The sequence below is a fragment of the Sinocyclocheilus grahami genome, unplaced genomic scaffold, assembly GCF_001515645.1.
Source record: "Sinocyclocheilus grahami isolate Dianchi unplaced genomic scaffold, SAMN03320097.WGS_v1.1 scaffold333.1, whole genome shotgun sequence".
Lineage (NCBI taxonomy): Eukaryota > Metazoa > Chordata > Actinopteri > Cypriniformes > Cyprinidae > Sinocyclocheilus > Sinocyclocheilus grahami.
This window is the reverse complement of record NW_015505512.1, coordinates 980,547-995,597: the sequence shown is the minus strand read 5'-3', so window position 1 is coordinate 995,597 and position 15,051 is coordinate 980,547. Positions and strand designations below refer to the sequence as shown.

The following is a 15,051-nucleotide window of genomic DNA, read 5'->3' as shown; positions in this document are numbered from 1 at the left end:
GTGTTAGTAATTAACAACCGGTCCCTATAGATTCTCTTTGCCACCTGGAAAATTCTCAGTCCCTCAAAGTGTATATCGGCCGGGAAGCAAGAAAACACACAGTCAATGGTATTCTCAATACTTCAACTTTATTCATAGATACAAAGATATTATATAGGCATATGTTGAGGGGAGTTTCAACCCTTTAACCAATGAGGATATAGATGACATACATATAGGATGTTGGCCAAGAATATGTGTTATACAAAATGGCCACATGTACAGGAAAATATGGACATATTAGGAATAGACTTGGCGAAGGATGCTGAACTATCTTCATAGTTCATCACAAACCCCATTACCTTAGAGTCCTAGCTATCGTCCTCATTTGAACATTTGAACCCAGAAAAGCTAATGCATACATGTGCGCATGCGTACCTCAAATATGAGTAAGAGATATTAAAACATAATACAAGAGAGAGAGAGAACAGATGGAGGAGGGGGAAATCAGAGAGAAAACAACAGTGCGCTGTACAGGGAGGGCGAGTGAGAGAAGGAGAGAAGAAAAAAGAAAAAGGAGGGGTGAAAACATCTGGAACCAATACAGACAGAGAGTGTTTTCTAACAGTTAGTATAAAAAATTATATTACATTTTATATGATTAATTGTAAAGTTTTTTTTTTTAATGTTTAATATATCATATATTTCACACATTTTTGTTGGATGGAAAAGAGCTAGATGGCTTCTGCAACAACATTTAACCTTTTTTAATATACAAATGATTATTATTATTATTATTATGTAAGATGCATTTGAAATTGACTGAACATCTATTTGAATTGGCATGATTCTTCTGCATACACTTTTTTGAGTGGTTGCAGTTTTGGATTTTATTGTTTTAGTAGCTCATTGTATAGATTTTATAGATAGACAGACAGACAGACAGACAGAAATACACACACACACAGATAGATAGATAGATAGATAGATAGATAGATAGATAGATAGATAGATAGACAGACAGACAGACAGACACACACACACATAGATAGATAGACAGACAGACAGACAGACACACACACACATAGATAGATAGATAGACAGACACATAGATAGACAGATAGATAGATAGACATAGATAGATAGACAGACAGACAGACAGACACACACACACAGATAGATAGATAGATAGATAGATAGATAGATAGATAGACTAGGGAGCCTGTATATAAAATGCATTATAAAGATATTAAAATGCAGTCAGAATTTCCTTATAATACACCTGCGCTGTTCAGTGCTGGTCTTGAAGGGCCACTAGACTAAAATACTGCAAAGAAACAAAGGGAAATAGATACGAAAGTATTGTGCATCAACATCAATGAACACAATTTGCTACTTTCTAGTTTGTTTTAGGTGGTATTATGTCTCATTCTTGAGAAAATTTGATAAATTGACAAAAATCTGTGGTGCAACACAAGTCATCTATATTTTTGACCCAATTTCCTTTAAGAGTGTGTGCATTTCGAATTCATATAAACCACTGTTTGGGGTCAGTATATTTTTAAAGAATAAAACTTTAATTCAGCAAGGATGCATTCATTTGATCAAACGTGACAGTAAAGACAAAATGTAGCAAAATATGTATATTTCAAATAAATGCTGTTCTTTCAATTTATCAAAGAACCCTGAAGAAAATGTCACGATTACTTTGGGGACCAATTCTCGCTATTAACTAACTATTAACTACCACTTTTGCCCCGATAAACTCCCAATTTGCTGCTTATTAATAGTAAGGTAGTTGTTAAGGAAGGGGTAGGATTTAGGGATCTAAAATATGGTCATTAAGGGATCTAATATAAGGCATTAATATGTGCTTTATAAGTACTAATAAACAGCCAATATGCTAGTAATATGCATGCTAATAAGCAACTAGTTAATAGTGAGAATTGGTCCCTAAACTAAAGTGTTACCTAATTAATAATAATAAATGTGTCTTGACTGCTAAATCATTGTTTTAGGACTGACACTGAAGACTGGTGAAATAAACTTTACCAAGGGAATAAATACATTTTTTTAAATATATATTTAAAAAAAAACTCTCGTTTTGATTTTATGAGGCCTTTTAACATAGTTCCATGAAGTATTATATTATATTATATTGGTGGTTACTTTTAATGAAAAGATATAATGCATTACAGTATGGCATTATGACTGCATTCATTATGCATAACATATACAGGCATCATAGAAAGTGCTATCCATATTTTTTATTGCATATGCCTACCTCAGATGAGTTTGAACTGCAGCTGGTTTGTTGTGTGTCTGTTGTGTGTGTGAGAAAGAGAGACTTCTAGCAATCTTGCCCAAGGCTTTCTTTTAGCACTCTTCTAATCTACAATAGCCTATAAGATGTTGCTCCTTAGTAGAAATACATTTCAAGCGTTACATAAGATTCACAGATGTGACATTCACAGAGAGTCATATTTTCTCATCTTTGATGTCGAGTGTAATTATGATGAAGTGTAAGTGTATTTGTTTGTGCATGTGTGCGCAGGCGGTTGTGCAGACTGTGGATAATCTTTTGCGTGCCGAAGCTTTAGAGTCATGGCAGGACATGAACAGTACGGAGCAGGCGCATACCGCCACCATGCTACTGGACGTCATGGAGAAAGGAGCCTTCCTGTTGGCCAATAACATGTACAATAATCACTTCTCAGACCATGCTGCCAATGTCGGTGAGTTTGTGTTGACAAGAAACTAACTGGCTTTGTGTTCCTACACTCTAAAAAATGCTGGGTTAAATACAACCCAGTGCTGGGTAAAATAGGGACAAACCCAGCAATTGGGTTGTTTTGACCAATGTTTAACCCAACCTTCCGGGTAGTAACCCAACCACTGGGTTAAAACAACCCAATTGCTGGGTTTGTCCCTATTTTACCCAGCACTGGGTTGTATTTAACCCAGCATTTTGTAGAGTGTAGTAAAAATGAAGGTTTCAAAAGAGGGTTTTCACACTGATGCCATAGAAGAACTATTTTGGGTTCTCCACAGAACCTTTGAGTGAAATGTTCTTAAGAGAATCATCTTTTGTCCAATGAAAAGGTTTCATGGATGTTAAAGATTGTTCATGGAACCATACCTCTAAAAAATGCTGGGTTAAAAACAACCCAAGTTGGGTTAAATATGGACAAACCCAGCGACTGGGCAGTTTTATTTAACTCAACTATTGTTTAAAAATGATTATGCCTGGCTTAAAATGAATTAAAAGTCAGACCATTTTTTTACTAGAGGAATCCGTAATAATCAAAAGGTGAACATTTATGAATAAGTGTTTAATAAATGTTTAGTATTTCATTATTTATTAAACGTATTCATAAATGTTTGTTTATTAAATATATTAAAATATGTTAATATCCAACCTATTTGGGGTTCATTTTAAGCAAGAATATATAGTAATTTTTATACAAAGACAACTTTCCAGTAAAAACAACCCAGTCACTGGGTTTGTCCATATATAAACCTTGTTTAATAGTTATTTTTACTTTATTTTTGTATTCAGTGTTCAAAACTTTAATGTTTTTGAAATAAATCTCTTGATTGATAAGTCTTGATAAGTCTTGTAATGATTAAAAACACAGTAAATATTGTGAAATGTTATTACAATTAATAATAGCTGTTTCATATTGGAATATATTTTCAAAAGTAATTTATTCCTGTGATGACTAATTTTATTTAGTCATTGATATTTTTTTATATTTTTTGGAAACTGATACATTTTTGGAGGGAATCTTTGATGAAGGCAAAGTTCAAAAGAACAGCATTTATTTGAAATAGAAATATTTTGTAACATTATAAATGTCTTTACTCTTACTTTTGATAAATCTGATCAATTTGTGTCCTTGCTGAATAAAATTATTCATTTCTATATATATAAAAAAGAAGTTTTTCTGACTTTTTAATAGTAGTTTATAATGTACAGTATACAAAATGTATGAAGTTTATAGTGCCCGGATAAATAACTCTTTTGACTACTACTTCAAAATGAGTAACTTTTATTGTAACCTTTCAGGGCTTTTTTTGCTGTGTTATTACAGTTCAAACTCTCAAAGTGTGTGTTTTTGTGTGTCTTCAGATCTAGAGGTGCGCGTGTTGAACACAGAGACAGAGTCTCAGGATTTGTCGTTCCCTCAGAACGGTCCCAGTGACAGCAGCATCCAGCTCTCGGCCTCCACCTTCAAACAGTACAGCCGCAACGGTCAGTCACAGCTCTCTCTCTCTCTCTCTCTCTCTCTCTCTCTCTCTCTTCTTGCCCCTTCCATCTCGATGTGCGACTCGCCCCCGTGCAGTTTCACTGAAGCTTAGCGAAATTTCCACTTCGGTTTACCCTGTTATTGGTTGATAATAATAAACCTAATCAGATTAACAAAAGCGCTGAGACCATTGCTTCCCTGATGGTTTCTTAACGGCGCTCTTAATCGAACAGCCCGAGAGGCGACTAGATTACTATCATTTTCAGGCTGACAGAGCAATCTCGGCTCTTTTTTCTCTCCTTCCTGTCCCCTCCATCTCTTAGCCATCTTATCCCGCCATCAGCTCTCCTACTCCTCGCTTTTTCCGCCATTCCCGCGTTTAGCTTCTTTTTGAAACCACGTCGTCGTTCGCTGCTTCTCATCGGGGACAGGTTGGGCGGGGGGATGTGATATTAGTATGATTGAAACAAACGCACATGAAATATTCATATGGAAGAAACGGAGTGAGTGAGTGCTGAAGGGATGAATGTTCTGTTGCCCTCCATATTAAAATTCCTTCATCCCCTGATCACTCACTCACCCCCTCCCAGCCCAAATCATTTTAACCTTCACTCAAGTCACTCTACCACTCCCTTTTTCCTCTTAGTTGTTATTCATATCCTTCCGCCACTCAGTAACTCTCTCTTTCTTTCTTGTGCTGTGTTTCTCTGTACAGGCCAGGTAAAAGTGGTCTTTGTGCTCTATAAGAATCTGGGTTCGTTCCTGTCCACTGAAAACGCCACCGTGAAGATGGAAATGGAGGCGGGGCCTGGTGGGCGGGGCCTGGCAGTGAATTCACACGTCATCGCAGCTTCGATCAATAAAGAGTCCAGTCGAGTGTTTCTGACCGAGCCTGTGGTGTTCACACTTAGACATTTACAGGTACATAAAACTCACACAGTCACAATTACATTATAATTTCATCACATTACATTTAGTAAACAAGCAAGAAAACATTAGTTACTTTCACGCATGGGGTTACATTCGCGAAACATAAACACATTTCTGTGTAAATTATCATTTTTTTTGCATTATGATTATTTCATTATCCTTCACTTCCCCTAAAATCACCTTTCCTCAGACCTCAGTACTTCATGTACACTACTGTTCAATATTGTAAAAACATTTACATTGTCTTACAATTCAAATAAATGTTGTTCTTTTGAACTATATATTCATCCAAGAATTGAAACAACTGTTTTCAACATATACAAAACGTTTCTTGAGCAGAAAAGCAGCAAATCAGATGAATATTGAATGATTTCTGAAGGATCATGTGATACTGAAGACTAGAGTAATGATGCTGAAAATGCAGCTTTGGATCAAAGGAATAAATAAAATTTAAATGTATATTTATTTTAATTTAATTTAATATATATATATATATATATATATAAATGCAGCCTTTCTTCCACAAACCTTAAAAAAATCTTACCAGACTCAAACTTTTCATATATATATATACACGATCATCAAGCATTGAACAGCATATAAATCTAAACTTCATAATGTTACCGAATGGAATGTCGATCCAGTATGGAAGCAATATATTCCTTTTTTTTTCATTATTGTTCTGAATCGGATCTAGACATAGTATTTTACAAAAGCACAATGTTTTGTTCAAAATGTTGCTTTTTTCATTAAACTTACCCATATTCAAGTGTTAATAAAAAAGATTGCACAAAGCTCGAATAAAACGTTTTGTTGTTGTTGATGTTGTTGTTGCAGAGGCTCTGTTTGTTCAGATATTCATACAACAAAATATTCTGGGGGCCATTAAACAGCTGTGAAAATGATAAAAAATGCAGGCAGTGGCTGACAACTTAAATAAATAAAAACACTGATGAGAAAGGATTTAAGTGGCTAGCAACACCACAAAAAAGCTCTTCATTTAATACATGTGTGTTTTGCAAATTACCGTTTTTTTTCCAACACTGCAAGCAAAAGATCAGTTTGAGACCATCATCCTGTAGTGTCAATACATTCATTAGCGTGACTGCTACAGTACATGTGTCTGCATATTTATAATGAATATTTGCTGTGACAGAACTGCACACATTTGTGAGCAAATGGAAGCAGCAGGAAATTGCTCATGCCCCTTAAACGTGAATTCTTCTCAACATGTTGGAACAGACGAATCCAAACATAATTCCTTTTGTCGCTTCTGTAACACGTCTCGGTACTCAAGAATCAATGAGAGATTTATTGTTTATAATTCACTCTAATTGTGCTGCCTTTGCAGTGCAGAAACTGCTATTTCAGACAATACAGTGAAAATCAATTTGGAAGTGCTAGATGGTCCCTAACCATAAAGGCTTCGCACATGACTCCTAAACAGAAAACATTATGTGTGAAAGCCAATCTTTTACGGTCTCTCTGTTGGTTCTTGTTTGCAGCTGGAGAATCATTTCAGTCCAAACTGTTCATTCTGGAACTACTCCGAGCGTTCGATGACGGGCCAGTGGTCATCTCAGGGCTGCAGGCTGATGGAAACCAACAGCACACACACAACTTGTTCTTGTAGCCATCTAACCAACTTTGCCGTGCTCATGGTACACCACGAACCTGACGTAAGACAGATTCCTTCTTTACGTTCATCAGCTGCTTGCAAACAAATCTGAATATAGCTCTCATGCACATAAACAACTTTTCCGTTTGCACGCAGTCTATAAGACAAATACACATATCTGTACACATAAGAGCAAAATACACAAACAAACACACTGCAATTTCAACTTGACATTTCCTGGATTTTCATAAGTCATTCTCCCTCAGGCAGCCTATCCGTTTATACCATTTCCCTTATCCATCTCTCGTTCTCTCTCAGTATCCAGGCAGGATGCACGAGTTGATCCTCTTTGTGATCACATGGGTGGGTATCGTCATTTCACTGGTGTGTCTCGCCATCTGTATCTCCACCTTCTGCTTCCTGCGAGGCCTGCAGACTGACCGCAACACCATCCACAAGAACCTGTGCATCAACCTCTTCATCGCCGAGCTCCTCTTCCTCATCGGCATCGACAAGACGCAGTACCACGTGAGTGGATTCGTGATCTATATTAAGGGGAGAATGCACTGGGAATGAATTTCACCCACTGATTGTAGTGTTTATGTGCACCCACCGATAAAACATGCTGTCTGCATTGTTTTAGCATCCGATTAACTGAAGGAATTAAATGCAAACTGCATTAAGTGCAGGTAATTTGCATTCATTTGCATGCCACGGTTCAGATGAGTTCTTGTTCTGAGTGCTCGGTTGTGGAGGATGCAGCAGACTATCACAATCTGACGTACTTTACTGGGATTTCATTCCCCATGTTCTTGCTCTCTGATCTAAATGAATACTTTCATTCAGCAAGGATCCATTAAAATAATCAAGTGACATTAAAGACTGTCAATTAAAGACCCAGCAGACTATCACAATCTGACGTACTTTACTGGGATTTCATTCCCCATGTTCTTGCTCTCTGATCTAAATGAATACTTTCATTTAAAATAAGGATCCATTAAAATAATCAAGTGACATTAAAGACTGTCAATTAAAGACTGAAAATCCTGAAAAAGCAGCACAGCTGTTTTTAACATTGCTAATAATAATAAATGTTTCTTGAGCAGCAAATCAGCATATTAGAAGGATTTCTGAAGGAGCATGAGCCACTGAAGACTTGAGTAATGATGCTGAAAATTCAGCTTTGATCACAGGAATAACTTACATTTTAAAGTATATCAGAAGTAGAAGTCCGTTATTTTCATTTGTAATTATAGTTCATAATATTACTGTTTTTACTGTGTTTTATCAAATAAAGGCATCCTTTGTGAGCATAAGAGACTTCTTTCAAAAACATTAAAAAATCTTAATGACTCCAAACTAAATTCACTTAGTGTATATAATGTAATAAGGTAATGTATATAAAACAATACATTTCAGAAACACAAACATTACCCTTGTAGCGTGTTATTCACATGATGGAACATTTTTGGAGCGACTTTCTAAAAAATTGCCTCCAGGCAAAATTATGCAACTCTGGTGTATTATATGTTGATTATGCATTTACTGCGCATTTAAGCTGCTCCTATGTTTATTTTTTTTGGGGTGTAATTTTTACTTTGAAGCAAGCAACATTAATTAGATGAGTTTTAAGGTTATTGTTTTAAAAGCTGCAATTGTTGATTGTCAGACTTTCCGAACATCCCAGCAATAGGCCGTGTCGCACTGTGAGATCTCTGTTGTCATTAGTATCAGACTGTATGACAGTAAAAACAAGAAGATTCATCTTCAGTGCTCCTGTTGGTTTTTCATTTGACGGTCATAGAAGAAGCCACACTGTAGGACTGTGCCTCAAAACTTCTAACACTGACAGAACCTCATTGAAGGAAAATTTTGATAGTAATAGTCATTAATCGGTTGTCTGCGAATATGTCATATGACCTAGGATCAGAGGAATCTTAGGAAATTCTAAGTTTGTCTCAGACGGCCAAAATAGCACAATGTATACCCGGCTTAAGTTGGTTTCTTCTGTACTCCTGCTTTAACTGAAGTGTCATGTCTTGTCAGGGATGGGGTCGTCTTTTTTTTTTTTTTTTTTTTGGTTGGCCAATTAAAACAGTACCCAGTGTGTTGAACAGAGTTTTACATTGACCGCTGAAAGCATATCTGTTGACAGTTGGTGTTGATGAGGTTTGTGTTTTAGTCAGCCAACCAAAAATGAAAACCCTAGTGAAACAACACTTCTGAGGAGAAGAACAACCAATTAAAACATGAAACACTGTGAACGATTTAAAGCTGCTGAGTTCACATCGAAAATTATACCCTAAATTATCAGCTCTGCTATGTTTTCTGATTCAAGAGCAAGCTGATTGAATGCAGAATCAATATATCATACAGCGATCTTCAGAAATGAAAATGAGCATGGACACGTTTTAAAATGATTAGGATATTGTGACTTATTAGTTTCATGATAATACAAATTGTGATGCCTTTCACATCAGTCTATTGACATCGAAAGTTCCCTGTTGAAAGCAGTGGTTTCATCTGATTGGCTGATTTAATGCATCTCTTCCAGAGTTCGGGCTGCATTAGTATGCTGGCAATCGAAATCATTTGACAAGGTGCCAAGGTTGCTACAATGAGCTCTTCAGAAGAAGAACTTGTAGCTGGATAATGTTTGCAGGGTTTTTTTTTCTTTTCTTTTTCAGATGATATAGTTTTTCATGAGGCACTTAACAAGTAAATGATAAATCCATGAGCAGATCTGTATCTTCCGCTTTGCAGGGGCGTAGAAACAATATGTAAAGTGTGGGGGCTGCATTATGAATCTCAACAGCCTCTCTTTGCAAGTATGGCTGCCAAGTTGCTGTGGATACATTTATACAAGATATGATTTGAAAGCTTAAAAGCCAAACTTTCCAGAAACGTCAGTCACTATAAAATATACACAAGTCATAAAAATGTCATTATTAAGCCGAAAACTTAGTTGCGGCAACTACGAATATAAAATTATAATTTTTTTTGTCGAAGACTACTTTTCTTCTGTTGTTCACTTCTTCTCTCTTAAGAAATGTACTTCCTGTCAGGCTCAGCGCACAAACTGTGCCAAGCACGACTTGAGTCTTGCATATTAATAATGTTATGTGACGTTCGCACTAAGTGATTTGCTGAAAGGTGGATGTTTTTAGGTGAGTGCACTTGCAATAGTGGGATTACTGTTTGCCGCCTGCACATTCGTTCAACCAGTCGATTGGCAGATGCTGCTGCTGGGAGTCCTTTTATGTGCCAGCTACATTTTATTTTTCTTCACACTGCAGCCCAGCAAAATAAATCCCTTTTAAATATGATTATCATCTGAAAGCAGAGGAGGGATGCATTTATTATGTTTTTTAAAGTGTTGGAGGACAGAGATTTATGCTAAAAGTCACTTAGAAAACAACATGTAATTCACATCAGAGGGTCTCAGAAGTAGGTGCTTCTGGACCAAAATAAAGTGCAATGTGGATCAGACTTAATGGGATAGTCCCCCCAAAAATGACTGAACACGAAATAAGATATTTTAAAGAATGTTGGTAACCAAACAGTTCTGTCGGGACCACTATCATCAAAATGATAGATACTTAGCATAAAGTTTGGTTTGGCGGTATGGTTCTGTTCTGGGCAAAAACCTCCCTGCCCATCCATGCAGCCTGTCATGAATGAGCAGGGAGAACAGCAATAATAACCCCCCAGGGTTAACAGAACAGAACAAGGCAGATATCATTAATGTACTCAATGATATTTAAGTGTAACACTTTATTCAAGATAAAGGAGTCTGATTAGCAAGGAATATCAGAAAGCTAAGTCCTGACTGTGGCAAAAGGTGGAGCTGGGGATGGAGGAAGGTAATTTGCTCCGGAGCAAGCTGAAAAGCTGCTGAATAATACTGAATACAGCTTATATAGAAATGCCGCGATAGGTGTCATATTCCTATAGGTAGATGTGATCAGCTGAGAATCAGCTGATGCAAGCTTGACTCACGTGACCTGCCAGAACTAACGCTAAAGCTTAATTTTCGGTTCCCATTGACTTCCATTGTATTCTTTGTGCATAACATTAAAGTCAATGGTCATCAAGCCTGTTTAGCTACTCACATTCTTCCAAATATCTTCTTTTATGTTCCACAGAAGAAAGAAAGTCATACATGTTTGAAAAAAAAAAAACACGAAGGGAAGTAAATGATCATTTTTGGATGTACTGTTCCATTTATGTTCATAGTCACTATGCACTATATTTTGTCTGATATTTTTCTCACTAACCTCCTTTTCCCTCTTTTTTGTCCAAATACAGATTGCATGCCCCATTTTTGCAGGCCTGCTGCATTTCTTCTTCCTGGCTGCATTCTCCTGGATGTGTCTGGAGGGAATCCAGCTGTATCTGATGCTGGTGGAGGTCTTTGAGAGCGAATACTCCCGAAAGAAATACTACTACCTGTGTGGCTACTGCTTTCCTGCCCTGGTGGTGGGCATCTCGGCAGCCATTGACTACCGCAGCTACGGGACTAAGAAAGCGTACGTGTGAAGCAGTCTATTAGCACTCGGCCATACAAGGACCACTGGTTTTTGAGCAGGGGACGCGACCCCCTCTTTAAACCATTTGTTTCATTTAAATGGATTCCAGCAAAATGGCTCTCTGGGAGTTGAAATTCCATATAGTGCAGTATCATCTTTCACTAGGAAACATACACTGGTATTATGTAGTTTGGAGTTCAGTTGGATGATTGGCTGCTGACATGTGATCCTAGCCTAACCAAGGTCATCATGTGAATTATAAATGAAGCCAGTTAAAGATGTTGCAAGCACCTTTTTTTGGAATAGCATGCATAAATCTGACAGATCCTGCCCTGATAATTCACTTTACAAGAACACGTCTCAAAGCTGCATCTCACATTATTTTTAACATTACATCAGAAAACTAATCTTATGTAGGGTTTTGATGATCATGGAAACCTTGGAAATATTAGGGAGTATATAAGCTACTAAATAAAATCTTAAAAATGTATGGAAATTTATATATTAGTGCTGTCAATCGATTAAAAAAATTTACTAATTAATTGCAAATTTTTCTGAAATTAATCGCAGTTAATCCCACCTAACATTCGAGTTTTTAAATATACTTTTATATTGCAATCATTTCCCATTCAATCTTCAAATTAATGTACAAACAACATAAAGACAGTATATATTTTAAATATTTGTTTAATGTCATCTTTTTTATGACTGAATACCATTATCTTTGACACCAATACTGATTTCTATATAAAATTGACCCCCCCCCATATTTAAATATTGACTATAGCCATTCAACATTACAGTATAATTGAGAGCTATCAATTTTTACATTTATTAGACTTTAAAGAATAACTTCTAATTTAAGTGAACTTAAAACAATCTTCACATAAACCCATTATAATAAATGTCATATTTACTTGTGCCCTTCAGCAGAAATATACAGAAATTGAAATTGAAGTTATCAAACACTTAATTCTAAATTAAATATAGATGAATCCTTAAAGCTATAAAAGTAATTTTTTCCTCTTTTTTTCTTTGTTCTTTGATTAATAGACATCACAGCAGCTGGTTATTAGCTTATTTTGGCTGCTATTTCTTTAAGAGCTGCCGCTGCTGAATGTGACGCGGATCTGACACGCATCATATTTTCTCTCAACTCTTTTTACCTTTTCTGACCCACTTCAGGTCTTAAAGTCTCCATTAATGAGCTGACGAGTTAAATCGGGTGTGTTAGATGAGTGAGACAGTGCTGGGCTGCTCTAGGACAGTTTTGAAAACCATTTCAGAGACATTCCAAATTTTTGGAAACTTCATGACATAACTGACCACGGCATTGCATGCACGTAGTTTATTTTGCGCTTTGATATGAAAGGATACAGGCTACAGCACGCTAACGCAGCCCTAGCCCCGCCCTTGCATTAATTGTGTTAAATATTTTTAACACGTTAAACTGAAAAAATTAATCGCCTTAATTAAATAAAACGCGTTAATTTTGACACCACATATATATATATATATATATATATATATATATATATATATACAGATTTTGTTTTAAAATGCTTAAAGTAATACTAATGACAATTGTTATTGTTAAATCTTGTCTATTCACAAACAACTCGAAAAAGTTATGTTTACAAAGTTATATAAGTACATTATTCAAAAGTGTGGGAGCCCTAATTTTACCTCTTTACTTTGAGGGGGCGGGGTTTTGTTTAGAAGGCGTGGTATAATTTATTGTCTAGCGGTAGTTAACAAAATCACTTACAGCACCTTTAACTGAGCTGATTACTGTGTGAGCGTGTGTCGCTCTGTGTGTTAGTGTGCACTTAAGTGTGTGTTGGTCTGTGTGCGACTGTGGAAAAATAGCACAGCTGCAGACTTTTGAATGTTGACTACAGTGCAGAAAATGAGACGCTGGGTCAGTGCACTAATGATTAAAAACTGAGCTTAACCTTCAACTAGACGTTTATTGCTCTTTTATTAGCTTGTTTTTATGCCAAAAAATGTATCGGCATCTCGAAAGCAATAATATTTTAAGATGTCTTGCAATTATTTCAAAGCATTCGATGATCAGTAATGTGCTGCTTCATAAAATGCATATGTGATTCTGCCTGTAATGAAGTGATCATTCTTTGAACAGTGAAATGTTACTGATGAGGTTATCGTGTGTGTGTTTTGTGTGTAGGTGCTGGTTGAGGGTGGATAACTACTTCATCTGGAGTTTTATCGGCCCTGTGTCCTTCATTATCATGGTATTGTTCTCTCCAAACATTCAGCGCTCTCTCTGCTTTGTTTAGAGTTTGTTCCTTTTTTTTCTCTCTGAAAAGTGCTGTGCTAGTCATATCAAACAAAGCACTTTTGTTCACCCATGGATCTGTTGCTGCTGACGACTATGTTTTTGGCTGTAATATGCTTTATATGAGTGTGGAGCTTAGATATGGGAACTTGCTGACATTTTCGTAATTACAATATATTTTACTAATGTGTTAGCTCTGTTTTTGTTGTTATTGGTTTGTGAGAAAAAAGTTTTTTTTTTTATCTTTCTAAAGTTATTTTCTTACTTGCATTGGATCTCTAACACAATGAGTGAATTTCTGTGTAAATGTTCGTTTCACCATTCTCATGTAAATTGTTGCATTTAATTGCAGCAATTTAAGATAGAATGATTTCACGAACAATTTACACTGAAATTCTGCTTGTGTTTTATGAATGAGGCTCATTGTTAGGAAGAAAGCCGTGGTTTAAATTGTCTTTCCAGTGTAGACATTTTCTAAAGGGCTTGTCCTTTTTATATAGCCAATAGGCTTTAATTTGTGTCACAATGACTTGGAAGTTAATGACTTTAAGTTAAATTTTTCTTTTGTCTTACCTTTGACCTTTAGTTGAACCTGGTGTTCCTCATGATAACACTTCACAAGATGGTCCGTAACTCTTCCGCCCTCAAACCCGACTCCAGCCGCCTGGACAACATCAAGTGAGAGTCTTCCACTGCAAAAATGCACATTATAGTCACATTATCTGTGATGTTTTTGTTGTATGTGTATGTATTGTGAATGTATGCATGTTCTCCCTCAGGTCCTGGGCTCTGGGGGCTATCGCATTGCTCTTCCTTTTGGGTCTGACCTGGGCCTTCGGCCTCCTCTTCATCAATGAAAACACCATCATCATGGCGTATCTTTTCACCACCTTTAATGCCTTCCAGGGCATGTTTATCTTCATCTTCCACTGTGCTCTGCAGAAAAAGGTCAGTGCCATTAATGTTTCATACCCAGATAATACTTTGGGGACACATTTGCTGCAAAATTTCCTTAGAAGTTATCTAAATATGGAAAAAGACAAAAATGGTGGTGTCATCACAGGTTAAAACAAGTTAAAAAGGCTCTTTTAGGAATACCTTTGGGTTAGGATTCATCTGTGATATTATTAGTTTTATAATTAGCGTTACTTAAAGGTGAAGGGTGTCATTTCTGCACGATTATTGGCAACAAAAGAAAAGTACTAATTGTTTTCAAACAGGTTTTCAAGCACTCCATCTGTCATTGTTCGGTTAAACAAAGCCCTGCCCCCAAACACATGCCATTGGTTGAGCCCTGTGTTGAAGAAGCAGTTTTGAAACTCTAGCTTCCTGTATAAAGTAATTAAACAGTTGTCAAGCTATCTGAGCTATTAACAAAAAGTAGTTAAATGCATTAAGATTTCAGAAGAATGTAATACGTTATTAAATGTATATTAATATATATAT

General features: G+C 36.3%; 1 protein-coding gene across 1 annotated transcript in view; it reads left to right on the top strand.

The window, feature by feature from the left end:
• Positions 1-2,255: 2,255 nt before the first annotated feature.
• The window catches only part of LOC107602690 (adhesion G protein-coupled receptor L1-like), a 30,344-nt gene continuing 17,548 nt past the window's right edge, over positions 2,256-15,051 (top strand). Inside the window, exons 1-10 of the mRNA XM_016295260.1 lie at positions 2,256-2,288; positions 2,534-2,714; positions 4,112-4,234; positions 4,945-5,150; positions 6,665-6,838; positions 7,096-7,305; positions 11,086-11,306; positions 13,495-13,561; positions 14,192-14,283; positions 14,385-14,553. Coding sequence (XP_016150746.1) covers positions 2,256-2,288; positions 2,534-2,714; positions 4,112-4,234; positions 4,945-5,150; positions 6,665-6,838; positions 7,096-7,305; positions 11,086-11,306; positions 13,495-13,561; positions 14,192-14,283; positions 14,385-14,553 — 1,476 coding nt within the window. The remainder of the gene's footprint in view (positions 2,289-2,533; positions 2,715-4,111; positions 4,235-4,944; positions 5,151-6,664; positions 6,839-7,095; positions 7,306-11,085; positions 11,307-13,494; positions 13,562-14,191; positions 14,284-14,384; positions 14,554-15,051) is intronic.